Source organism: Rhinolophus ferrumequinum, chromosome 6 (assembly GCF_004115265.2).
Source record: "Rhinolophus ferrumequinum isolate MPI-CBG mRhiFer1 chromosome 6, mRhiFer1_v1.p, whole genome shotgun sequence".
In the NCBI taxonomy this organism is placed as follows: domain Eukaryota; kingdom Metazoa; phylum Chordata; class Mammalia; order Chiroptera; family Rhinolophidae; genus Rhinolophus; species Rhinolophus ferrumequinum.
In genome coordinates, this window is record NC_046289.1 from 38,688,396 (window position 1) to 38,713,837 (window position 25,442).

Genomic DNA, 25,442 nt, shown 5'->3' on the forward strand with positions numbered 1-25,442 from the left:
TGAATGTGCAGTTTGAGTAGACTCCCATAGATGACAGGAACTGAAAAATCGTATAATACCTAAGCAGAACCTAACCCTTTGAATCTGTTGAACTTCCAAGTCCCTGTAGTGAAAAGCTCTGGTGGTCTTAGGTGTTGGGTTTCTGTCATCTATATACACTAAGTGGCTTGAGGATACCCGAAGCCTGCTCCAACTAAGCTGACACTGGTGATTCACATGGTAGTCTGTGGCCCAACGCTTAGGACAGTCATCTATCCTATGACAGTGCTTCTCAACTGGCGGTGATTTCCCACCACCCCACCACCCCCTCCTGGCAACACCTGACAAGGTCTGGTCACTTTTTGGTTGTCACAACTGGGAAGGTGCTACTGGACTCTAGTGGGCAGAGGCCAGGGATGTTGCGAAACATCTTACGTGTACAGCACAGTCCACCCACAACAAAGAATTGTTGGACTCCAGATGTCAGCATTGCTGAAGTCGAGAAACCCTAATACTGAAAAGTCTATTGGGTCTTGAATTTTAAGAGTACATGTTGGCATAGTTGCCCACTGCCAGTTAAACAGACCATCCCCTCTTAGAAGGCTTAGACACACACAAATGTCCCCGCGATCCGGCTAATTTTGAGCCGCGCCTCCCACCGTCCGCGGTCACGTGTCGGCCGCCGCGGCCGCGCTGATGCTGGGGGTGGCTCTGCCTTGCGCGGGGGCAGGAAGGGAGGCGGCCACGGTGCCATTCTTAAAGGGGCCAGAGGAAAGGCGAGAGAGTGCTGACGGCCGGAAGGAAAATGGTGAGTTGCCTCCGGGGAGGGTGGGGGCCACAGGGCTGGGTCAGCGAGCTGGGCTTTTCTTTCTGCCGGAGCCGGTCTCGGCGGGCAGCGTCCGGGGTGGGTCGGCGGCCGCTTCCGCCCAGGCTGCTGCCCACAGCCAGACTTGGCCTCAACCCCCCCCCCCCCCGCCGCCCCGCCTAAGCGCAGCATCCTCCAGCTGGGCCTGGTGTTGATCCCCCAACGACCCCCCCCTCCCCAAACGGGCTCTGGGACTAAGCTGCGGCCAGGAGGCGTGGGTCACCCTCGCCCGGTCCTTCTAGATGGAGGGTTCCAGCTCCTGAGCTGAAGGGTCGGAGGGGTCCGGGGTCTGGCCCAGCGAAGGGCTCCCCCAAACGCCAATTTCTCTGCCAGGGGCGGGCAGGCGCCGAGCACCTTCGGCCTGGCGGCCTTCGCCGGGAGGGCCAGCTCGAATTCTGATTCCATTCTCGCGGCCTCACCTTAGCTTGCCTCCTCCCCCGGCCTGCCTCTCAAGATTTCTCCCTATCTGCTTCCTTTGAGTTACGGCGGTTGGAAACCTTTTGACCCAAGGTTTTGCCTCTTGGCATTAAAGTGACTGTCAAAAGCTTTAGTTTTGCTGGGTCTAGGGGCTCTGGCTTCCATTCTGGTATGAGTTGGACCCCATGCTCAAAAATAAGTGGAGAATTAAATCAGTTGCCCAATAAGGAGCCTCTGGACTTTTCCTATCGGGTTTTTAAATATACTCATTTCTTTCATTCAAAACCAACCAAACACAAAATCCCCCACTAGCCAATCTCTGACCTCCCACTCATTTCTCAACCCGCCTCCATCGAATAGATCTTGTTATGGTCACTTAAATCCAAGGGACTCTTCAACTTCTTGTCTTTCCTGACCTTTCAGCTGCATTCCAGGCCGTTGACCATGCTCTCCTTTCTGAGGCATTCTCTCCCCTCATGCTTCCCCCTTGGCTTCTGGGATACAGAACTCCTGGTTTTTCTCCTACTTCTGTTGGTCCATCTGTGTCCCATGCAGACTGTTCTTCCCTGGACATCACACATAGGAGTCCTAGGTTCTATCCTAATGCTTCAGTTTCCATTCTGTATTCCTTCTTACCTGCACCCACAGCTTCAGCTACCACCTACCTATACGCAGATGATTTGTGAAATTGTATCTCAGACCACCTGAGATCCAGATCCAGTCCAGACCTGTGTATCCCATGATTTAGTTAACATCTGGAAAGCTTTTCCCCAGTGGGGGTTCTTCAAAGCCACGTCAGTCTGTCCAAAATAAAACTTATGCTCTTTCCCCTCAAACCTGGTCTTCTTAGTGTTCCTTAGTGAAAAGCAGCACTATTTAGTTCTGTTCCACAACCGAGAAGTTGAGGAGTCATCTTGGTAACCCTTTTTCCTAACCCACCGCTCCCAGTATTCAATCTGTCACCAGCTCCTTTTAAGTGGTTCAGAGAGTGAGTGGGCTAAAGGTCAGGCTGCCTGGGGTGAATCCTGGCTCCACTAGTTGCATAACTTTGGGGAAGATACTTCACCTCTCTAAGCCTTAGTTTCTTGGAAAATGGGGATAATACCCATTTCATGGGATTGTTTTGAGCATTAAGGAACATAGCACAGTGCTTCTTTCATAGTGTCTAACACGTGTTAACTATCATTAGCAGTATTCACCTACTTCTATGTACCCTTATCAGCCAATTTGAGTTACTTTTCATCTCTCACCTGAGCTAGTCAGTTAACTAGTCTTGCACTGTTCCTCCTGGCTCTCTGCCTGTTTCTTGCATGCAAATCTGATCATGTTTTCCGTTACCACCTGGCTTAAAACACCTTAGTGGCTTCCCTTTGCTCATAGGATAGAGACCAAAATACTTAATATGACCCGCCCTATGTAGTCCGGCCCATACCAATCTTCTGTCGTACCATGTTTGCTCATTATCTGTGCTTGAGTCACATAGGCCTTTCATTATCTTAGATGTGCCATACTCATTTTAATCACAGGGTCTTTTCATTGGCAGTTATAGTCCTTCAGATGCCTTTTTCAGGTAAGCCTCCTGTGACCATGCTGTTCTTCACTGGTCATAAGTTCTCACAGCATCCTGTGTCTCTGCTTCCTGGCTCTTATCACAGGTACAAACAAGTGTACATTTTTTTGCCTGATCCTTTTGATGTAGGTCTATTCTCTATTAAACTATAAGCCCCTTGAGGGCAGGCCCATATTTTTTATTTACAGTCATGTGGCGCTTAATGGTCCATTCTAAGAAATGCATCGTTCGGAGTCATTGTGTGAATATAGAGGGCACTTACACAAACCTAGGTGGTATGGCCAGGTACACACACCTAGGCTATATGGTATAGGGAACCTGTTGCTCCTAGGCTACAAACCAGCACAGCGTGTTACTGTGCTGAATACTTGGCAATTGTAACACAGTGGTAAGTATTTGTGTATCTAAACATACCTAAACACAGAAAAGGTACAGTACAAATATGGTATAAAAGATGAAACGGTACACCTGTACAGGGCACTTACCATAAATGGGGGTTGCTCTGGGTAGGTCTGTGAGTGAGTGAGTGTGAAGCCCTAGGACCCTACTGTATGATAATGTGGACTTTATAAACACTACATTTAGGGCATGATAAATTTATAAAACAACACAAGATTAATAAAGCACGAGAAAATTATACAATCGAGATACAAAAAAAAAGCGCTATATAAATTAAATCACAGCATTTTTTTTCCACTTGGTTTCTGATCCTTAGAATGTCAGGATTGTACAAGAAGCTCTGCGTATCAGAGCTGGAAGATAAGACTTCCGTGATAAATTGGTCTTTGCCTAAACAAAAAAACTGAAATATTTATTAGTTTCACTAATGGGTTCTACCTTTGAACCGAAAACATGAGATGTACGAGGCTGCTGTCAGCATAAAACAGCATACTGTTTTACAGCAAACTTTTTTTGAAAGTAGGAAGAGTACACTATAAAATAATGATAAAAAGCATAGTAAATACATAAAGTAGTAACATAGTCGTTTTATCATTATCAAGTATTATATACTGTACGTAACTGTATGTGTTATACTTGTATATGACTGGCAAAGCAGTAGGTTTGTTTACACCAGTATTACCACAAACACGTGGCTAATGCATTGTGCTACAGCTAAGACGTCACTGGGCAATAGGAATTTTTCAGCTCTATTATAATCTTATGGGACCACCATCACTTGCAGTCCATTGACCGAATGTCATTATGTGGTGCGACTGTTATTTTTTTTATATGATTGTATCCCTACCATTTAGCATGGTGCTGACACTAATTAAATGTTCGTTGTATGGATAAACCAATAAATGCACACTTGAGCTCAACTCTCCACTTAACTTTATGTGTTAATATTTACCATATAAACTTTTTTTCAGGGTATTAATATTGATTCTTAAAGGCTTCTACGAACTGTAAGCAATTAGAATTCGCTGAGCCTGGATCTGTTTTCTTGTAGGAAGGAATTTTTGGCTTTATTATGGTATTGGGAGGGGTGAAATGTTAAAAAAAAAAAAAAACTATATAAAGTAAATCAAAGCATTTTTTTTCCCACTTGGTTTCTGATCCTTAATATATCAGGATTGCACAAGCAGCTCTGAGAATCAGAGCTGGAAAATAAGACTTTCATGATAAATTGGTCTTTGCCTAAATAAAAATCTAAAATATTATTAGTTTCATTAATGGGTTCTACCTTTCATTAAAGAGAGAATGAAAATTGTAATTTTCTGACTTTTATATCATTCTTGGAAGGTAGGAAAAAATAGACTAAGGTTGAATACTACCTTCAGGAAGCTCCATATGACTTAGCATCACCTTCTCTAAAAAGAACTAAAAGGATGAATGGACATGACAACTACAGGAGCCTTATCTGTTGGATAGTACTTTCCAACAGATAAGTATGGGTGGGATGTACTTTAACTGTATGATAGCATATCCAATGGTATATCACACCTTACATTACCAGTGTTCTGAATTTAAAAGACAATTTAAATGGCCGGCCCGGTGGCTCAGGTGGTTAGAGCTCCATGCTCCTAACTCTGAAGGCTGCCAGTTCGATTCCCACATGAGCCAGTGGGCTCTCAACCACAAGGTTGCCAGTACAATTCCTTGAGTCCCATAAGGGATGGTGGGCAGCGCCCCCTGCAACTAAGATTGAACACGGCACGTTGAGCTGAGCTGCCGCTGAGCTCCTGGATGGCTCAGTTGGTTGGAGCGCGTCCTCTCAACCACAAGGTTGCCAGTTCGACTCCCGCAAGGGATGGTGGGCTGCGCCCCCTGCAACTAGCGAAGGCAACTGGACCAGGAGCTGAGCTGCGCCCTCCACAACTAAGACTGAAAGGACAACAACTTGACTTGGAAAAAAGTCCTGGAAGTACACACTGTTCCCCAATAAAGTCCTGTTCCCCTTCCCCAATAAAAAAAAAAAAAAAAAAAAAAAAAAGGCAATTTAAAGTTGATAGCCACTTCCTGTTTTAACATATGCTTTAATTTACCCAACACGGGGTCAAAAAAGCAGGCTTTTATTAACTTTTTATTTTAACTTAAAATTGGAAGGCTTAACCTTTTGGGTTATGAGACATGTATTTAGCATTGATCTCAGAACTGTTCTAATTTTCTTGAAGAAGGATGGAGGAACCCATATATGAAAAGAGACCAAAGTATGTGGACCTTCTTTGGAACCTGACTCAAAACCCAACATAAAAAGAAAAAAAAAATCTTAAAACTGAGGGAAATTTGAACTATCTGAGTGTTTGAGACTGTAGTTATTGTTAGTATTTTTTAGGTGAGATAACGCTATTGTCCTTATATTTCTAATGGCATATGCTGTCATTGTAATAATACATAGAGAAATATTTACAGTTGAAATGGTTTGTGGACTTTGCTGTTGGACAGTATTGATGGTGTTCGGTGAAATAAGTTTGGCTATGTGTTGATATGTAAAGCTGAGTGATAAGTGCATAGGGTTTCACTATACTATTCTCTATGTGTTCAAAGTTTTACACGTTAAAAAGGAAAGTATTCCATTCTTGTGTTTGCAATCATTAATACATTTGCACCAGTAAAAAAGAGTGCTTTTCATCATTTCCTTGCCAAATTTCTGGAAAAGAGTCTCTAATATTTTTTCATAATTTGTAAAAATTTCTTTTAGTTTTTATATTTGTTTCATCTGGTTTTGCTTTCATAATTCTTGATAGCTCCTTTTTTAAGTGCCCATAGTGATTTAATTAATACAGAAATATTATTGGTCTTTACTCTTAGGGTTTATTTTTCATACTTTTTTGTATTTGTATTTTTTTTCACAGTTGAGACCCAAAAATGAATCAAGGTCTTAATTCTAAGTACAGTAAGATGACTATTCTGTTCTTCCTGCGTAGTGCCAACATACGTACTTTCTACCAGCCGGCAGTGATCCTCGACTTTTCCCACATTCTTCCCTTCCCCTCTTGCTAAGAAAATATCACAGTATTATGTGTCTAGTTCTTTGAGATATTTATTAACCAAAGAGAAAGTGAAAGTATACCCTACATATAAGATGAACAAATGTGTGTGATTAAATAATGTAGATACAAGGGTTGTTAGTTTTAAAAGCTCTTTAAGTGTTCATGTGTTTCATGTTAATACTGTCACATAATTGTGACATTTGTAGATGTCAGTATACATGTACCTTATAAAGGTATTAGGTTTTATAACTTTAACATGTATATATCGAAGTTATGGCATTTTAAACGTTATTGTTTTCTTTTCTAGAGTGAGTCTTTGGTGGTTTGTGATGTTGCTGAAGATTTAGTGGAAAAGCTGAGAAAGTTTCGTTTTCGCAAAGAAACAAACAATGCTGCCATTATAAGTAAGCTAAAAGTGATTGCCTCTGTTACATGGTGTTAGTTTGTTTTTATCTTATAGCTACATTGAATAAACTGAACCTTTAGAAAGTAATTTACCTCCTCCTGTTTTAAGTCTCACCCTCCTTACAGATCACTTTAAAAAATAAATGACCGCTAATATCACAGAACAGTGAGAATGTCCTACCTCCCCCTTAGCGGCCTACACAGAGCTGGAGGAGATGATCTTTTTGGTCACTTGATCATTTGTAGTGATGACCCATCTAACTCCATCCTTTAACTTCTCAGGGAACTAAAAATAGCCTGGCCATTCATCCTCTAAGAGAAACCTTTGCCTACAACTAAAATGGTAAAGGTCAGCATTGTGTTTAAAGTGATTTGGGGCCTTATTTCAATTCTAGACTCAAATTCTAGTTTCATGGAGAATACATTTAAGTGTCACTGACTTCTGACAATGGAAAGAATGGTTTGAATATTGTCTCTCCCACTGTGTGCTGTATCTAACGGCATCTAGATTTATTTTATATTAGGTAATAGTTAATATGTGGGTAGTGATTTAGAAAGATAAAGGAAGGGTGAAGGGCTGAAAATGTAAGTCTATAGCCTATGCTTAGCAGAGATGGAGCTAGCAGATGTGAATTAATGAGGTGGTGACAACTTGTCATGAATTCTGGTTCTATTACAAATAAATACTACAATATAGGAGTACAGTTCTTAAAAGTGAAAATGTGTGTCAGTGCCATTTTGCCATAAAAGTGAAAGCTATTTGAGAACATATTGTGTCTCAGGATTTACTATGAAACTAGTGCAAAACCAAAAATGGCCAACTTTTCAGGGTGATGGGAAAAAATAGAGGCATAGATTATTTTTGAACACATTTAATTTGACTTTGATTTATGTTACATACATTTGAATATCGGTATCACTGCTATTTATAAGTCACTTCCTCAGAATACTCATACTGTACCATGAAATCCTAACTATGGAGAAGCTCAGAATCTGGTGGTGGTTCTATCCTGACTCCTGGTACACTTTCCCCTTGAGCTCTAATCGTGTTACATAGACCAATCTCAATCAGCGACCCTTTCAGACCTTATTATCTAGGAAGTTGCATTTGAATTACAAAGTTCTCCATATACTCAGGAAATCTAAGGAATGGACATAAAGTTCTAAATAAGCAAATTAAGTGCTGAGAATTGTGGGTAAAAGCTTTTTAAATGCTGACTCTTTGAAAGCAAAGCTAGCTGATAGACCATAATCTAAAACTGAATGAGTTTTATGCTTGTGTTTCTTGATGTTTTAATTTTATATGCCAAAAAAAGGGCTGAGACTCTGTGGGTTGGGTAGATCAAGGTCACATTAGAATCACAATTTACTCATACTATGTTTTTATTTTAGTGAAGATTGATAAGGATAAACGTCTGGTGGTACTGGATGAAGAGCTTGAGGTTTGTTTGGTCAACTAAATACAGTTTTATAGTTAAGAAATTATTATTGCCCAAAAGTCGCTATATTAGTTATATATACTTCCAAAATGAGTTCTAAACCTTTAAATACATGTTCATTATGCATGAAAAGCACTTGCTAATTTTTGTGTAGTGCATTGTCTTGCTAATTAATCACCTTCTTTAAAAACAATAATGAAATCCAGTGTAGTAAGTAGTGGAAGGTAGGGCCCTATGTCCAGTAAATACTGAGTCAACTTTATCATTTGCTTCTAAATTACTTGGCCGATAATTAAGTACTAAAATTCTATAACCTAAGAATTTAGTTTGTCGAATTAAGCAATTTAGAGTGAAAATAATTAACTTATTTTCCCCCTAAATCAGACATTGTTGTTTCTTCTTTGGGGTTGGCTTATTTCAGTGTTTACTGACAATTGGACTACTGTACCTCTCAGCCCCATAATAAGCGGAATGAAACTGAGTGGGCTGGAGTGGACTTCCATTAGATTGAGGGAAGGGTTTAGTAACCTCGGCTTGTGTACAATCAAATAAAATAAAATTTTATGTTGTGTATGGTTATGAATTTATACCTATTAGTAGAATGGGTACTTGGTACATCTCTTAAGGATATGGGTTGGAAAAAAAACTTAAAAGTTGTTTTTCTTTATGGTGCCAGGGCATTTCACCAGATGAACTTAAAGATGAACTACCTGAACGACAACCTCGATATCCTTTTCTTAGTGCTTTAAAAAGATTTGTTTTCTTTAATGGTCAGAATTCATGAAGTTTATTTGCTCAACTTTTAAAAGACATATATTTTACAAAATATTCTTCTATACCATGATCACAACCAAATTTAAAATATGTATGCACATGTTGGATTAGAAAATGAAAACTTGTATTAGTGGGACGCATTATTTCCTTTACACGATTCCATTAATTATGTGTTTACAATAAAAATGCTAAAGATGAAAAAGCCATGTTCAATCCATACTTTTAAGTAGATTTATTTTTGAGAGATTATTTGATTTTATAACTTATGTTTGGGGCCCATTTATAAATTGATGGAAAGATAATGAATAATGAAGGTGTGGCCTAAATGGGCAGGTTAGAAATGTACCACTCAGTAGCTTCCTAGGTATGTGTTTCAAAACATTATTGTAAGTACTTGTGTCAAATAGAACAGTAATTTTAGTTTCTTTAACTTGAGAAAAACCTTCATTGTGTATAGTTATAAATATCAACATGACGATGGAAGAGTTTCATATCCTCTGTGTTTTATTTTCTCCAGTCCTGTTGGTAAGTGAATTTCTTTAAATAGTGCAGGTTTGTTTCTGATCTAATTAATAAAATCATACTAAACAAATTTTATGCTTGTTTTAAAGATGAGGTGTGTGTGCACACATATACTCGTGAATGGATTCCTAGAAATAAGTTACTATAAAGCATCAGCTCTTAGAACTTGCTTATTAGGATAAATTCCTAGATGTGTAGTTGTTAGGGCATTTCATACACACATTTTAAGGAATTTGAAATGCAGTGACATTTTAAAATAACAAAAGTATATTTTCTCCTATATTTTAATTTTTTAATAAGTATGTGAACTTCGTGGACAATCATGATATATATTTGAGTTTATCTTTAAAATAGTAGCTACCCATTATATGCCTGTGATCTTAAGAATAGTCCCAGAGTTCCTTACATTGGTATTAAAATGCCTTATTGATATTTAAGGTATGTATTACCAGGACTACTACCATCACCACCACCATTCAGACAGTGAAGTCTCTACTTAATGAACTCTTCTCTAAACGTTATTATTTGTATTTTTAGCACTTAAAATATACCGCAGTGTATTAACTTAATATGTAATCAGACTGACTTTTTTTCAGGGCCTATCTCCCTGCCCCACTGACCCACCACCATCCCCAAACCTTATCTGTCTTAGGCGTCCATAAAATTGATCTTGATATTGAAAGTCAAAATTAAGAAAATATTGAAAAGTTTTTAAGTGTTTGCACGGCTCTAAAAGTCAAGATCTACAGTGGTCTAGCCTCATTTATTTTTGCTGATCTGGGGCTTGTTTGTAATTTAGCTATGTCTCTGTATAGGCAGTGTGCAATGTAAGACTCAAAATACAACCCATACGCATTTAGACTGAAGTTTTTGTAAACTCTAAAGCACAGGAAATCCTAAATGTGTCAGTTTTGAAAAGTAAATGAAAACCCATGACGTTTTCAAAATCTAAGTCTCATTTCTACACTAATCTCTCTTCCAGGATGTAAGCCTGAACAACAGATGATGTATGCTGGGAGCAAGAATAAGCTAGTCCAAACAGCTGAACTAACCAAGGTGGTATTTATATTTGACTTGCTTGTTGAGACAGTCTTTTCCCTTACTATACAGTACTTACTATACAGTTCCCTTACTATATAGTACTATACAGTACTATACTATACAGTCCCCCCACTCTTATCCGCAGTTTCACTTTCCACGGTTTCAGTTACTGGTGGTCAAACATGGTCTGCAAATACTAAATAGAAAAGTCCAGAAATAAACAATTCATACGTTTTAAATTACGCACCATTCTGAGTAGCTTGATAAAATCTCAGTCCTGCCCAGGACATGAATCATCCCTTTGTCCAATGTATGTGTACACAGTGTATAGTACATGGCCACGTTGTTATGCTACCCACCTGTTAGTCACTTAGTATAGCTGTCTCAGTTATCAGATTGCTGTCAAGGTATCACATGCTTGTGTTCTGGTTACCCTTATTTTACTTAATAATGGCCCCAAATCGTAAGAGCAGCAGTGCTTGCAAATCAAATATGCCAAAGAGAAGCCGTAAACTGCTTCCTTTAAGTGAAAAGACACGTATGTATAGGAAAAAACATGGTATGTATAGGTGTCTGTACTATCCAAAGTTGCAGGTATCCATGGGGGGGCCTTGGAATATCCTCAGTCCCCTGAGGATAAAGGGGGACTACTGTCAGAGTAAGAGCTAAAATAATCTGTATTTTTTTATGCAGGTGAATATTATTTAGAACAGAGCAGTAAATTAGTCAAAGCTTTTTATTAATTGGAAATAGAATAGTAGAAGTCTTTAACCAAAAGTGTGTTGTTTGAATGGGAATTATAAGTTGATTATAATTAGAAGAAATCACATTAAAAATGTAGGCCCCTTTGGGCAGCCGGGTAGCTCAGTTGGTTACAGCGCAGTGTTCTTAACAATAGGGTTGCTGGTTCAATCCCCACATGGGCCAATGTGAGCTGCGCCCTCCACAATTAGATTGTAACAACTACTTGACTTGGAGCTGATGGGTCCTGGAAAAACACACTTAAAATAAATAAAAGTTAAAAAAAAAAAGTAAGTAGGTTTAGAAAATCCACTATAACTATTCAATATATTGAGAGTTCTTTACCTTCCATAATGTAATTTTTAATAGATAAAAGTCAGCATTAAAGCTTCTCTGAGCCTTTACCATAGACTGAATGAGCCAAATTCTGTGCAGGAATTCCATATTATGCAATTGACTGTATTGCTTCCAAATCTAAAATTAAATTGTTAAGAATACTTATTAGTAGCTTTATTAAGCTAGAACTTTCTGTTTTATATGAGACATTTGCTTTTTGATTTAACATGTCGCCGTTTTATGGCATTTTTGAAGGTTAACGGTAAGAGGCATACTTGCTCTTAAACTTTAACTTCCTCATATTAGTTTGAGTTGAAAAAGTATATACATTTAAGGTTTTGAAAAAGAATATCACATCACTGAAATGGTATTAAATAATACTTCTTTCAGGTTTTATTGTAAGGACAACATCAGTGTTTTCCCCTCGGGTACTTACCATCAATCCTGGGGGATGTCTTTAAGTGCCCTCTGCTTTTCCCTTTTAGCTATATGATTGTCACTGATACCATCAATTTACACACACTACTTTTTCTCATTTATACCTTAGGAATTCCCTGGAATTGCTCTAATGGGCTGGGTGGTTAAAAACGAGCTCTGTTAACTGCCTCAGATCTATTCTAATCTTGGGCATAACCTAAAGCGATGGAATTAAGGCATGGCAATTTACAAACTACTTTTACAAATAATCCCATTGAATCCTCACCACAATCCTGTGAGGGGCTATTCCTGTGCTGTAGATGGGAAAACTGAGCTTCAGAGGATGAATGACTTGCCCAGAGTTGCATAATAATAAACGACAGAACTAGGATTCAAACTCATACCTGGCCTCAAATCCCATCCTCTCTGCCGGATTACATTTTCTCTCTGTAGCCATTATACTTTCTGGGCCTGTGTGTTCAAATTCTTGCTGGAGATTTGTAGCCTTGGACCTCTAGTCCATCTTTATCAAAACAATCTACAGCTGGTATTTCCTCCAATTAAGGAGGACCAGCATATGTTCTTCCTGCTCTTAACTAACTAGATTGATTTGCTTGGGTTGTCTTCTTTCAGCGTGGAGGTTTACAGAAGTGCTCATTTAAGATATTTATAGATTTGCACTTTTAAGAGGTTTTTTTTAATGCCATCTTAATTGCTAAATTTTGGTAACTGAGTATTTAGTATTTTTTTTAAAAAAAAGTACCTCCCAAATGGTATATCTAATTTACATAGATTAAGTTATGACCAATATGCAAAAAAGAATTTGGTATTTAATACTCAAATATATAATGTGTTTGATTTTTTGTTGTTGTTGAGAGTATCAGTATAACCTGAGTTTTTTTTCTTAAGGTATTTGAAATCAGAAATACTGAAGACCTAACTGAAGAATGGTTACGTGAAAAACTTGGATTTTTCCACTAATGTGAAGTTCTGTTTCTAAAGTATTTATGTATTAACCTGACCATACTGGAAGCAGACATAAATACTTATTTATGCCTAAAAATGCACTGTTACTTACAGTTTGTTTCCTGCAGTAAAGAAAAATTCTTCGTTTGTTCAAAGTTTGAACAAAGAAGAAATCATCTTCATAGTAACGAAACTTTGTAAAGTGTTTCCTTATATTTGTAATTGTTAGGTGGACTACTTTTCTCCAGGGACTTTTTGCACTCTTGTGACTAATTTCTATAACTTATGGTTCAGAATTTGTTACTATTTACAGACACCATTGGAAAGTGGGTATTAGATTATGATAGGTAACAGTTGCCTCCTTTTGACAAATACTGGATATTAGCGGTTTATATATGGAAATGGCATATTATCATTTGTCAAATCTTTGAAATTAATTTGAGATAAAAGACTTGAGTGACGCAATTTTCAGCCATGAATAATAATTTACTATAGTATAACTTGCATAACAAGTACATTTTTCATCAATTCTATCTCTTCTTTGGTTTCCTGTATCTTTTTAATCAAGTCCAGAAGCTTTGTTCCTCAATCACTCATTCTTAAGGTCTGGGAGTTAGATTTTATAATAGTCATGACTATTCGTAATGGAAAATAGCATCTGATGAATGGATGGGTTGTAGCTAATCAAGGGCTTCATTCCTGGGTATGTCATTTCTGGATAGTTTTGAATCTAGGTCAATAACACTTTATTTATAAAGCACTTCTTAATGTCCTGTGAAAATTAGTTATTTTAAATGTGTTAATACTGTGCCTTTGATTTATTAGCTTTAAAGTTAGTTTAAGACTTTTACACTGCCAGTATTCCAGATTTGGTGAAATTAATACTTTTGTAAAGGGTCCAAGTAAAACAATTTTCTAATATGTGTATCTGAAATTTGTAATAAAATCGACTTCATATTTTAAAAATTCCAACGATCTGCTTGCACTGGTGGATATATGGCAGTTGAGAGTTATAATTTGGGGCATATTTGTGATTAGTTTTGTGCCATAGGAAAAAGTTTCTTACCTTAAAACCTTAGCTATAGTTAATAGCATTAACACATCAATAGAAATTATATCTTACACCCTAAATTTCAGAAGCTATTCTAAATTGGACACCTGTCTTGTCAGATGATGGTATCCTTGGCAAGGATTCTAATATGTAGTGTACTTTAAAAACAAACATATAAGTAACTGTTTAACATTAATTTGACAAAAAAGGTCTTAAGACTCTAAAGACTAACCAAATTTGCCGAATTTTTATATTAAGAATATCTTAGTCATTTCAAAACTAGCAAAGGCGTTTTTTTATGTTGACATTATTTTCCATTCATATGTTCTTCACATTTTTTTGAGGTTTCTGTGCCAACTTTAACAAAGGTAAAAATAGTTGGAATTTTCACAATATTGAATAGAGCATCATCTGTTTCCAACACTGTTTGACTTCACTAATCTAGAAACAGGAAGCAATAGGAAGTTAGTTGGAGATGAGGAAGTGCTAGAGTTTTGGTTAATGAATGGGAAGGATTCTTTATTCCAGTTTCCAGAGAGAGAGAGAAAACTTCACCCAGAAAGTTTAAGAATTCTTTAAACAGCTATTTTGATTTTGGACAATAATGCTTATAATTCTGCAGAAATGCAAGTGTAATCCAAGTGAATGGAGAGTGTTTTTTAATGTTTTGAATGAAGGAAATGAGATTTTGTTTCATCTGGTCTGCAGCAATAAGAGAAACTAGTGCTGCAAGAATGTATTTTTTATTGCGGTTCCTTATTTTGTCTTGCACATTTTAGGTTTTTTGTTTTGTTTTTTTAATTTTAAAGTCCTCCATAATGTAAGGTAATGTTAACCTCCATATAGAACTTTTAGTTCCCTTGTTCTCTAACAGGGGCAAAGAACTGTGATAAACCATGCTTTTTTGAGCTTGTCTGCTTCTTATGGAAAACGTATTTTGCAAGACAATAGATTGAGGTTAGAGGATCAATAGAACCTTTTTTACTTCCTCTGTCCTACAGGGAGATTTACAAATCCCATGCTCTAGAGTGTTCTCAGACTTTTTTATTTAAATTTCCTTTCCATCTAACCAAATTTTGCATTGTTCTTTTCAAGTACATTCCTTATTTGATCTCTTCTGCCTTCTCTCAAATAGCAACTCCAGATTTCATAATTCCAGTTTTTATATTCTATAACTTTCTGGTACAACCATTCCTATTCAGCCTTGAATTTTAATCTTTCCTTTTCGGCAACCGTTTTTTTTCCTGGGAACCTCCTTCATGGTCTTCTAAATCAGCATTAGTTTTGAAATTGTTGGCCTTGCCTAAGTTCTGCATTGCGTCTAATGTTGTCAAAATAGGACCAACTAGTAATCACAGCATGTTTTTAGTATGGTTTTTGTGGCAACGTAAATGACATATGAAGAAACTGTTCTCAGGTTACTATGCTGAAATTCCAAAATGGCAGTTTTGAATAGCATTCACTTTGTTCTGGTATTGAATCAATTATGTTAGGAAAAAAAGTTGGTTGACTGACTGTTTTTGTTTAATTGACTGCTAAAATAAATGTTCAAATTGTCTATTTCTGAAGTTTACTAAATGCGTAGTGCAGTTAAACATACTCTTGTTTAAGAGGGTGTTGCTAAATTTTTTATTGTCATTAGTAAATAATCTTTGTAGCAAAATGTCTGTCAGCACTTTTCTCTCCCTTTTTATCTCCTATTTTCAGGAGTCAAATGGAGCCATAAATTGTATCCTGGTCTGACACTTTATTTTAACTAAAAATTTTCAGTTAGAGGAGTTTATTGCCAAATTAAATTTGGCTGTCTTTATTCCCCACCGGTATAGATAGTAAGGAAGGTGTACTTAAAAAAAGTTTGAACTACTTTAAAATCCGCGCAATGTCATTAATCCATAATGTGGACTAATGATGAATAGATATTTTCATAAGAGTTTAAATGCTGATATTTGGTGGAAGTAGAGAGTAACTTGTATTCTATCAATTCATATATTCTTTGTACGGTTGCTTTCCCCATTTGTTCAATAGACTGATGATACTGGAATCTACAGAGTTTGAGCCTTTACGATGTATGTGAAGAAGTGACTCAAACATTTCTGGACAAATCTTATTTTATATTTCTGGAAGAATGTAAACAAACCTTCTAGGCCACTTAACACCAATGGTCCCAAGTTGAATATTCTTGAGAGATTTGTTTCCTATCATGCCATTTGACATTTCAAATCACTGGTCATATTCTAGTAACGTTTAAAACAAGTACATTAAGATTGTGATAGAAACTGTTTTCTTGCTTTTTGGAATAGAGTCCATACACATATAATTACTTGAATACTATTTGAGATCACTAACATGCCAGGGTAGTTCCCACTGATTTAGATGGTCCAATAGAATCTCATTCAGGAGGCTTGAAACATTAATGGTTTAGTCTTGTGAATTTTAACAGTTCCCTGTCATCGTTTAACAAAGTCAACAACTGGCACTACTTAAGCGGTGGTTTCAGTCTCTGCTAGTTCATATTGCATGTTTATTTTGGACAGTCTTCTGTTAAGCATGTTGCTTGTACTGGTTTAAATAAAATGTTAACATGAAATCACTTCTAGCTTTTCATTTTTTACTCACCTCCTCTCCCCATTGGAATTCCTATCACCTGCCTGGCTCACTTGTGACATTTGTGCAAGCCACACAGTTTTATCTGGCAAAACTGAGAGGCAAAATAAACGGGAATCACTTGGCAGTGGAGGGTTGGGGGAGGGAGAACAAATTGAGTTCATAAAGCTTTCTAAAACTTGGTCCGAGGCTAAAATTACTTGTAGCAGTAGAGGACATTTCAAATAATGAACTCTTGATTTCAAAGGGAAACTAGACATTAGAGGTGCTGTGTACATGCTAAGAAATCAAATTATAGGTTCTTTTACTGAATATAGTTTATCACTGTTTATTAAACATCCATTGAAGACCCATCTTGCCTTTATTATAGACTGTTCAACATGGTGAATTCATTTATCTATTGAATGAATACAACTTACTAATACATAGTTTTTGCCATATACTTCTTGTGATTGAGTATGTGGTAGTAGTCACAGTTTGTTTATGGTTGTCAAAGGAATAGTTTATGCCTTCCTATCTTTAAGAATTTTACTAGGAGAATTGGCCAGAGTGAGGGAAGCATGTCTTCCTTACTTCTCTAATTTGGCCATTTAGCTACTTGGCCAGCCCCTAACTTTCTTCACCTTCCTTGTCTTTTTGTCCTTTTCACTTTTCAGCGCAGCAAAACATATTTGTAACCACTTAACTTATGGCATGGGCTCACTCTCGTTTGCATGAGGACACAGCCTGAGTGGATATTGTATCCTTGTACAGTATATTTTTAGCTATGTTGGGGCACCAATTAGATTAAAGATCTTATTGCTAAGCATCAGAGTTGTCACACAAAACTCTCATCCTTTACTTGAGATATGCTCCTGGGCTACATAAAAGCTCCCTCTTTTCCAATTATAGGGGAAAAAAGAGTGCCTAGGTTGCATCCAAAAGCCACCCTGTAGTGCCCAAAGCAGGGGAAGGCTGTGTGTACGTACACAATTACGTACAGATTCCTTTACCCTGGAATTTAAGGTTCTCCATATTTTGGCCCATTCCTTCCGCGTAATGGACAAGCCACGCCCAAATATGCCATAGCCCTTTGTTAGATAGAAATGCCCCAGCTACTGCTGCTTGCTGAAGGGGCAAGCCTTTAGGTAGCTGTGATTGGTCCCAAATGGATGTACCTTCCTGTCCTCAACTCTCTCCCACCCTCAATACACACATGATCTCTTGATTCCAGCCCTTGCCTGTTGAACAGTGTCAGGCAGCCTGTATGATGTTGCCTGACTGATACCCAACAAGGAGCTGGGCCAATCTATACAATACCTTCATAGTTCATGCCTGACATTGGGAAAATGACCTCATTCTCTTGAACGAGGCGGTCAGCAGTGGGAGCTGAACTTGGAAGAATGCCATTAGATGTAGAAGAGGCCATGTGCAACCTACAGAGCAGAGGGAAAGATGATGCCAGCGAGGGCAGTGTAGAATGAGACAGGCAAGCAGAGAGTAACTGAATCGGGGAGCCCCCAATTGAAGAGACACACTCCTGCCTTTCAGGTTCCTAGAGCCTTCTTTCATCTGAGGCCACTCTTTAAGGTCCCATCTTTCTGAGGTCTGGTGGCTCAGCTCTTCCTGGTTGCCTCAGTATCTCTATGCTTACCCATTACCCCACTGGGGACTTTGGCTACGGGTCCCTTGACTTGGGCTATACCTCCAATGGCTTTACCACTGCCCCTCCCAGCTCTTGGCTTCTAGTAGTCAGCTCTCTGTTATCGTCACCTTGCTTCTCCAGACTGGCATCTTAAGCAGGGTCCATACCTGGCCCACAGGAAGCATGCTGGCTCCCTGTTTGTCAGGGTCAGCTCTCAGCTCTGGCTTCTGCCTACCTCTGACCTCATTGTATCCTATTCTCTTAGCTCACTACACTTGTGGCTTATCTTTGTTCCTCAAACACACCAAGCTCAGGCCTTCTCACTAGCTGTAGCTTCCCCGGGGAAGATAGCTCACTCCCCCCTGCTCCCCATTTTCTGGCTGGCTCCTTCATTCTGAAGTGAGCTTAACTGTTGCCTCTCACAGAGGCTTTCCCTTTCATCCATCCTAAGGTAGCTACATACTCACCATCACATCACCTCTATTTTATTTCTCTGCACAGCACTTGCCACCATCTGATACTTTTCTAATTTATGTAACTGCTCTGATGGAGGACTCTCAAATGGAATAATGTAACAACAACTTTGGTGGTGTTTTTCAAAAACCTCCATTCCCTGATAAACCTTTCTTTTTTATTCTGGTTAGGAAGCTTCCTTGATGATATAGTATTTCCACAATGTTTCAGTGGCTTGGTTGTTAAAAGTGCCTTTTCTGTTCGTTTTAAAATTCAATCTCATATTTGCTTCCAGCTTCTTCTCCCCCTTGGTACAAGCTAAGCCTGTGGCTCTGGAACAAGGATGGTGCAGGGACGCCTGTCCTCATGTCCTACTCTCTTGCACTGTCACTCTCCCCTGGTGTTGGGGAGGGGAGGAAGGAGACAGAAAAGATGTTAGCTTCTGTGACTGCCCACGGCGGGGTGACTGTGTGCTCCATCGATTTCTTTGTACATTTGCACGTGTTGCTGGTAAGTAGGTCGCTATTCTTTTGGATGTTATTGTTTCTCTATTTAACACTGACTGGTTGTGAGTTCCAAGAGTGGGGCAGGTATTCAAATGATGGTTCTTTCTTAAGAGTCATCTTTTGGATCTTTGATGGCTTTTCAGGATGTCTTCAAGATTACTCCTTCTACAACTTTTGTTTCACTTAGATTAGTGATCATTTTCCCCCATTTGCTTTGTTTTCAGTGTATTCATTGCTATTTTTTTCCCTACATACCCCAATAGATCAGTCAAATGTCTAGTGATTTTGCCAAATGCTTCAACACATAAGAAAATCTGTCAGTTCCTTTTTTCTCCTTGGAGCTCCCCTTCCCTGCAGTCCATTCTCCCCCTAAAATCTGTACCAGATGCTCTACAGGCGTGAGCTACAGCTGTCATCCTGAAGCTTCCCTTGCTTGCTTGTTAGTTAGAGCCCCTTGTTGGGTCCCATGTATTCTCCATCTTGTTAACTCATTTTGCGGAAGCTCATGGTACATGAAGGAGAGCTCTTGTATTTCTGAAAATGTTTTTCGTCCTTACAGTTGATCGGTGGTTCAGCTGGTGCACCAGATATTTTTGGTTTGTCTCTCCAGAACCACTGCCCTCCCTTCTCTACCCAGATCTCCCCCAGGAGGTTCAACTTTAGGAACTACACCACCTGGCTCCTTGCTCTCCGGTTTCTGCTTCAGTTTAGCCAATCTCTAGGGAAGATGGAGCGTGAGGACAGGGTATTTACTCCCTAAATCACTTCATGAGGGCTTCTATTGAAAGTCACTCACTCAAGACAGCCCTCTCCACATGACCTGCTCCTTCTGAATCCTAGTAAGTGCTACCTCATCTCCTTACCTGGGCTTAGTGATGGGAACAGCAGAGCTTTGAGGACTATGCTTTTCCACTCTTTAGTAACAGCCCTTTATCAAATCATTCTCAGATTTCCTAGAGTGCCATCTCTTTCCTGGATATCCAATTCTAGGGTGAAAATCATTTCCCTCAGAATTTTAAGGGCCTGCTTCTCCTCCTTCTAACTTCAGTATGCTGTCAAGATGTCTGATGCCAGTCTGACTTCAATTCTTTTGTGAATTACATTTTTTCTTCTCTCTGGAAGCTTTTGGGATCTTCACCTTATTTCTGGTATTGTGAGATGTTGCTGATAAACCCTGGTGTGGATCTGGTTTCATTGATTGTGCTTAGATATTTGATGGACCATTTGAATCTGGAGATTCACATCCTTAAGTTCAAGAAAAAAATTTTCCATTATTTACACGATAACCTCCTCACCGTGTGTTTTTGGGGGGTCTCCCCACATCAACAATTTTTGAATACAAGCTGGATGTCTACAAGTGAACTCAATTCTGACACTATCTACCCAGAAATCGCATAAGATCCTACAGAGTAAGGGCTAAGTCCCACAGGATTGCTCTCCACTTAAGGTGCCAATTGCAAGCCCAGGATGTTATCTGTGTTATCATGTTGTACACCCTAAATTTATATGTTATACAAGGTCTGACAATTAAGTTCGCGGACATATTGCAGCAATGTTGCTAACTATTTTTGATATCAGAGGGATTAGTCATTATGAATCTGTACCAAATGGACAGTTAACCAAGTTTACTATTTGGAATTGCTGAAAAGGCTGCGTGAAAAAGTTAGATGACCTGAACTTTTTGCCAACAATTCATGGCTCTTGCATCATGACAATGCACCAGTTCACACGGCACTGTCTGTGAGGGAGTTTTTAGCCAGTAAACAGATAACTGTATTGGAACACCCTCCCTACTCACCTGATCTGGTCCCCAATGACTTCTTTCTTTACCTGAAGATAAAGGAAATATTGAAAGGAAGACATTTTGATGACATTCAGGACATCAAGGGTAATACGACGATAGTTCTGATGGCCATTGCAGAAAAAGAGTTCCAAAATTGCTTTGAAAGGTGGACTAGGCACTGGCATCGGTGCATAGCTTCCCAAGGGGAGTACTTAGAAGGTGACCGTAGTGATATTCAGCAATGAGGTAAGTAGCACTTTCTCTAGGATGAGTTCGTGAACTTATGTGTCCGAACTTGTATGTCGACATCTCGATAAAGCTGGAAAAAAACATTTTAATATACATTGGTTTCCTTTCAATCTTTTCACATGTATTTAAAAAAGATATTTGTCTATGGTATATATCCAATTTCACAAGTAACAGAATATATGCATTCTCCGTTAAAAAAAGAACTTCACAATTTTTCTGAGTGCATATATCATGGTTTACTTAACAATTTCCTTATTGTTTGATATTTTGGTGGTTTCTAAAACTATTGCTAGATATGTTTTTCGTGCAAAAGGCTTTTTCCATGTTTTGGATTATTTTCAAGATTATTATACTGTGCGGGACTCCCAGAAGCTGTGGACAAGGGAGGCTTGCCAACATTGAATACTTTCATTTATTTACAGTATTGCCTAATTTGATTTACCAAAATGGTTATCTTTATTTTTAAATTTGCTTTTCTTTGATTACTGGAGAGAGTTGGCGATTTTCTCATATGTTGTTAATCAACTGCAACTTAAATTGTGTAATCCTATCCTTTGTCCATTCATTAAGTGGGCTTTTAGAATTGATTTTAGTGAGTTTTCAATATACTTATTAATCTCTCGTCTTTTTGATGGGAATATTTTAGTTTCCTTTTTTATTCTGGTAATTTTTTCCCTTTAAAAATTTTTACTTATTTATTTGCATAACTGATCTGTTGATTGTGAATGTATGTGTGTGTGTGTGTGTGTGTGTGTGTGTGTGTGTGTGTAAATCACTGATTTTTGGTTTAGAAAGTATATCCATGCCCAGAGATTTGACAACACTATGTGTTCTCTTATTTTATGGCTAGCCTTCGATTTACCTAATTTTATGATATAAAGAGAGTATTTAAATTATTAATGTACCTAAACAAAGATTTTAACATCATCAAAAATATTTTTTCCCTATAATTTGGGATGTCTCCTTTAAAGAGTATTTAATTCTTATATGGAATTGGGTCTTTTTCTAGAATAGTTATCCTAACACATTGATGTGTTTGTCGATTTTTGTGTCTCAATCATACTTATAACTATTGCAGCTTTATAAAATGTTTTCAAATCTCATAAGGTTAATTTCTTTCCACCTTTCTTTGTTTTCAAATATTTATTTGGTATTTTCGTGTGTTTATTCTTTAAGGTGAACATTAAAATAATTTTGTTCCAAATCTCTTTGGGATTTTGGTTACAATTGTGGTAATATAAATTAATTTGGGAGAGATTGACATCTCTTTAAACTTCAATCAAGGAAAATCTCTTATTTAGACTTTTTATATTTTTTCTTAGTGAGGTGGTATAATTTTTTTCATATTGATAGCACAAATTCCTTGTGGAAGTTTCTGGGTATTCCTTGTAATCGGGCTTGAGTTGTGAGATTATTCATGATAATGAGGAGATTGACCCAGGGATGGCTGTACAGTTGTGCCTCACTGAGACTGGAATACGGCTCAGGAACTGGAGCACCTAGCTCTAGCTGCATTGACAATTTTCTGGTTTTCACACCAAATGCAGAAGTTTGTTGATCCTTGGCCATCAGGGTAATACAGCATCTTCCTGTCTGGCTCCATGTCCCTGCCGTTGAACCACCTGGCCATCTACTTGTTAATCTTTTCTCATTCTCACTGCTTTGGCTTACTCAAAACCAATTTGACTTCCCATCACCCATGGCCTAGCTTAGCTCTTCCTGCCTCATAGCTACTCTCATATTATGAATTCAGATTTAGTTCTCTTTACAACTTTTTAGGCCTGTGGGTGGTAATGGCTCCTGGCTATTGCTGGCCACAGAGTACTGTACCTTCCTTTGTTAGTTTCCTTCAGCCCTGCCCACACTATTGCATACAGTCCAGTGCATTGCAACGTGATGCACGGCTGGACTGGCACCTGCCCTACGACAGGCCAGGACACACCCAGCATCCAAAGGTGAGAGTCCTTGTAACATTGGAGGTGAGAGGTAGAATCTCATTGCTGTTCTCCTAGCCTTCAGCCCCTCTGAGAAACAGAACAGAGCTAGTCCAATAACGGAGCTAGTCCAATAGGACTGCAGGGAAGTGGGTTCTTTTAAAATTGTAAACTTTTTACTTTAAAAGAATTACAAAATGTTTCTAATAGTGTATAAAATTTTCAGTGTACAATTTAAAGATTAAGCATAAAAGAGTGTAAAATTCAAAGATTAACAAATGATAAAACAGCCATGCACTCACTATCTAAGCTAATTACCACATGTAGAAGCACAGAGAATGGTACTCTGTGCTAGCTGAGTAACACCTCCAGTTCTCTAGGACTTGTATGTTACATCTGCAAAAATTTGCTCTTTTTATCATGTGTTCTGAGCCAGTGGAGTTATTAGACTCCCAATGTCAGGTTTTCTGATGTTTCAGGGTCTAATGAGGTTGGCCTAAAATGACATGAACAGCAGATACAAATAGCAACCAAGCAGTGAATATATTAAACTTTCGATGATTATTGATTTTTAATAACTACCGATTCTTGTTTAAGAAAAGAAGCAGGCTCCTGTGGGGAAAATAGCTATAGCTACTTTACTTCTGCTTAGGCATGGTTTTGAACTACTCACAACATGTGTTATTTATGGTTCCAACTTGTTCTGGGATTCCACTTACTCCTGGGTTCTGTTGACTGATTTCTCTTTAGTGTCTCCCCACTTGTGGCCTTGCCCTCCATTGTCGACTGTCCTTGTATATTTCATATTCAAACTCCCAGAGAGACAAAGAATCTATGCGGCTAGTAGGGGCGTGTTGTCCTGTTTATGTAGAGCTTTGTCCAGCTACCCTGTCCTCAATATGTAGTATAGATGGGATACATTTATAAGAAGGGGACTGAATCTTATGTTTTGACTTGAACAACTCCCCGAAAACTCTGTTTGCCCTGAGACCAGGAGACTGCATCTGCCCCTCGTTAGTTTATGAATTCTCCTAGACAAATATTGCCCAATGCTGTGTTTTGCTATGCTTCTCTGGCCTGTAGTACTGAATAAGTCTTCTTTGATGCCTTCCTGTCTCTCGCCATTGTGCCCAATCAATCAACTCCTGCTGAGCTTTTCTTCCAAATACTATCAAATATGTTCCCCTTTCTCTCCCAGCTTCCACTGCTTTAGTCAGAGCCACAGCCCCTTTGCCTGGACCACCACTGTGAGCTCCTTGTTTCAATTCTACACTCCTTTAATCAGGATCATTGTGCACAGTTGGACAGTTTGTATACTGCACACAGGTGGCTGGTCAAGGAGGTTAGTACGGCTGAAGAATAGAGCCCGCATTCCTGTACCCTGGTGTGGACCTCTATGTGTCTGGAGAGAGTATCTTTGTAATTTGCACAAGGGTGCCTGCCACATGATCCTGGTGGCATAGACCTGCACTGTCCTAGCCAGTAGCCACTAGCCACATGTGGCTATTTAAATTTTATTTAATTAAAATAAGTAAAATTTAAAGTTCAATTCCCCAGTCATACTTGCTACATTGCAAGTGCTCAATAGCCACATGTGCTCGTGGCTACTGTCTTGGATGGTGCAGAAAAAGCAAAGTTCCACCAGTACAGAAAGTCTGTTGCACAGTGCTGGATAGACTGTGCTTCTAAACCATTTGCTATATAATTTGCTAGTTTGAGTGATCTCTAATGCAAATCTAAACATGTCCCTCTCTTGCTTAAAAGCCTTCAATGATTTCCACTTGCATAAGCAATGATTAGTTAGCAGTTGTGACACTTTTGTGTGTCACAACCAGCATTAAAAACAAAACACCATAAAAGAATACAAAGGAAAGCACTCATGGATCCTTAGTATTGTTTTGTGAAATTTTTGTTTCAGCTATATCTATATTTCTTTGTCTCTATATCCCGATGTCCATCTCTCTATAACTCAATGTCTATGTGATATTCAGCTGGGTTGCAATGAAAAAGTCTAATTGTGTGTGGTGAGCAAAAGAGTTTGAAAAACTTGGGCTTATGGAATTTCATGAAGTCTGAGCTCCTTAACCAGGCATGTAAGACCCTTTGTGATGTGAACTCTGGCTAACCCCTTTCTAACTTTCAGCACTGTCTCGCTCTATGTTCCACTAATTTAGAACTGCTGGTAAATTCACCTAAGACACTGAGCTTTTTTCTTTCTTTCACCTCTGTGCCTTTGCTTGCATGGACAACTTCTACTCATCCTGTAAGCCTCAGCTTAGGAAACGTCTGCTCCAGGAATCCTGATTTGAACGCTCAAGTGCGGGCTGCGTGC

The 25,442-nt window shown here is 38.5% G+C and overlaps 1 protein-coding gene across 2 annotated transcripts; it reads left to right on the forward strand.

The window, feature by feature from the left end:
• Nucleotides 1-654: 654 nt before the first annotated feature.
• Nucleotides 655-16,547, forward strand: GMFB (glia maturation factor beta). Of its 2 annotated transcripts, none has more exons than XM_033108768.1 (7): nt 655-787; nt 6,573-6,669; nt 8,063-8,112; nt 8,786-8,835; nt 9,323-9,408; nt 10,388-10,461; nt 12,850-16,547. In XM_033108768.1, the coding sequence occupies exons 1-7, from the start codon at nt 785-787 to the stop codon at nt 12,919-12,921; spliced, it is 432 nt and encodes a 143-aa protein (XP_032964659.1). In that variant the 5' UTR covers nt 655-784; the 3' UTR covers nt 12,922-16,547. The 2 variants fall into 2 exon arrangements, with proteins under 2 accessions (XP_032964659.1, XP_032964660.1); XM_033108769.1 differs by having other exon boundaries at nt 9,326-9,408.
• Nucleotides 16,548-25,442: the final 8,895 nt, after the last annotated feature.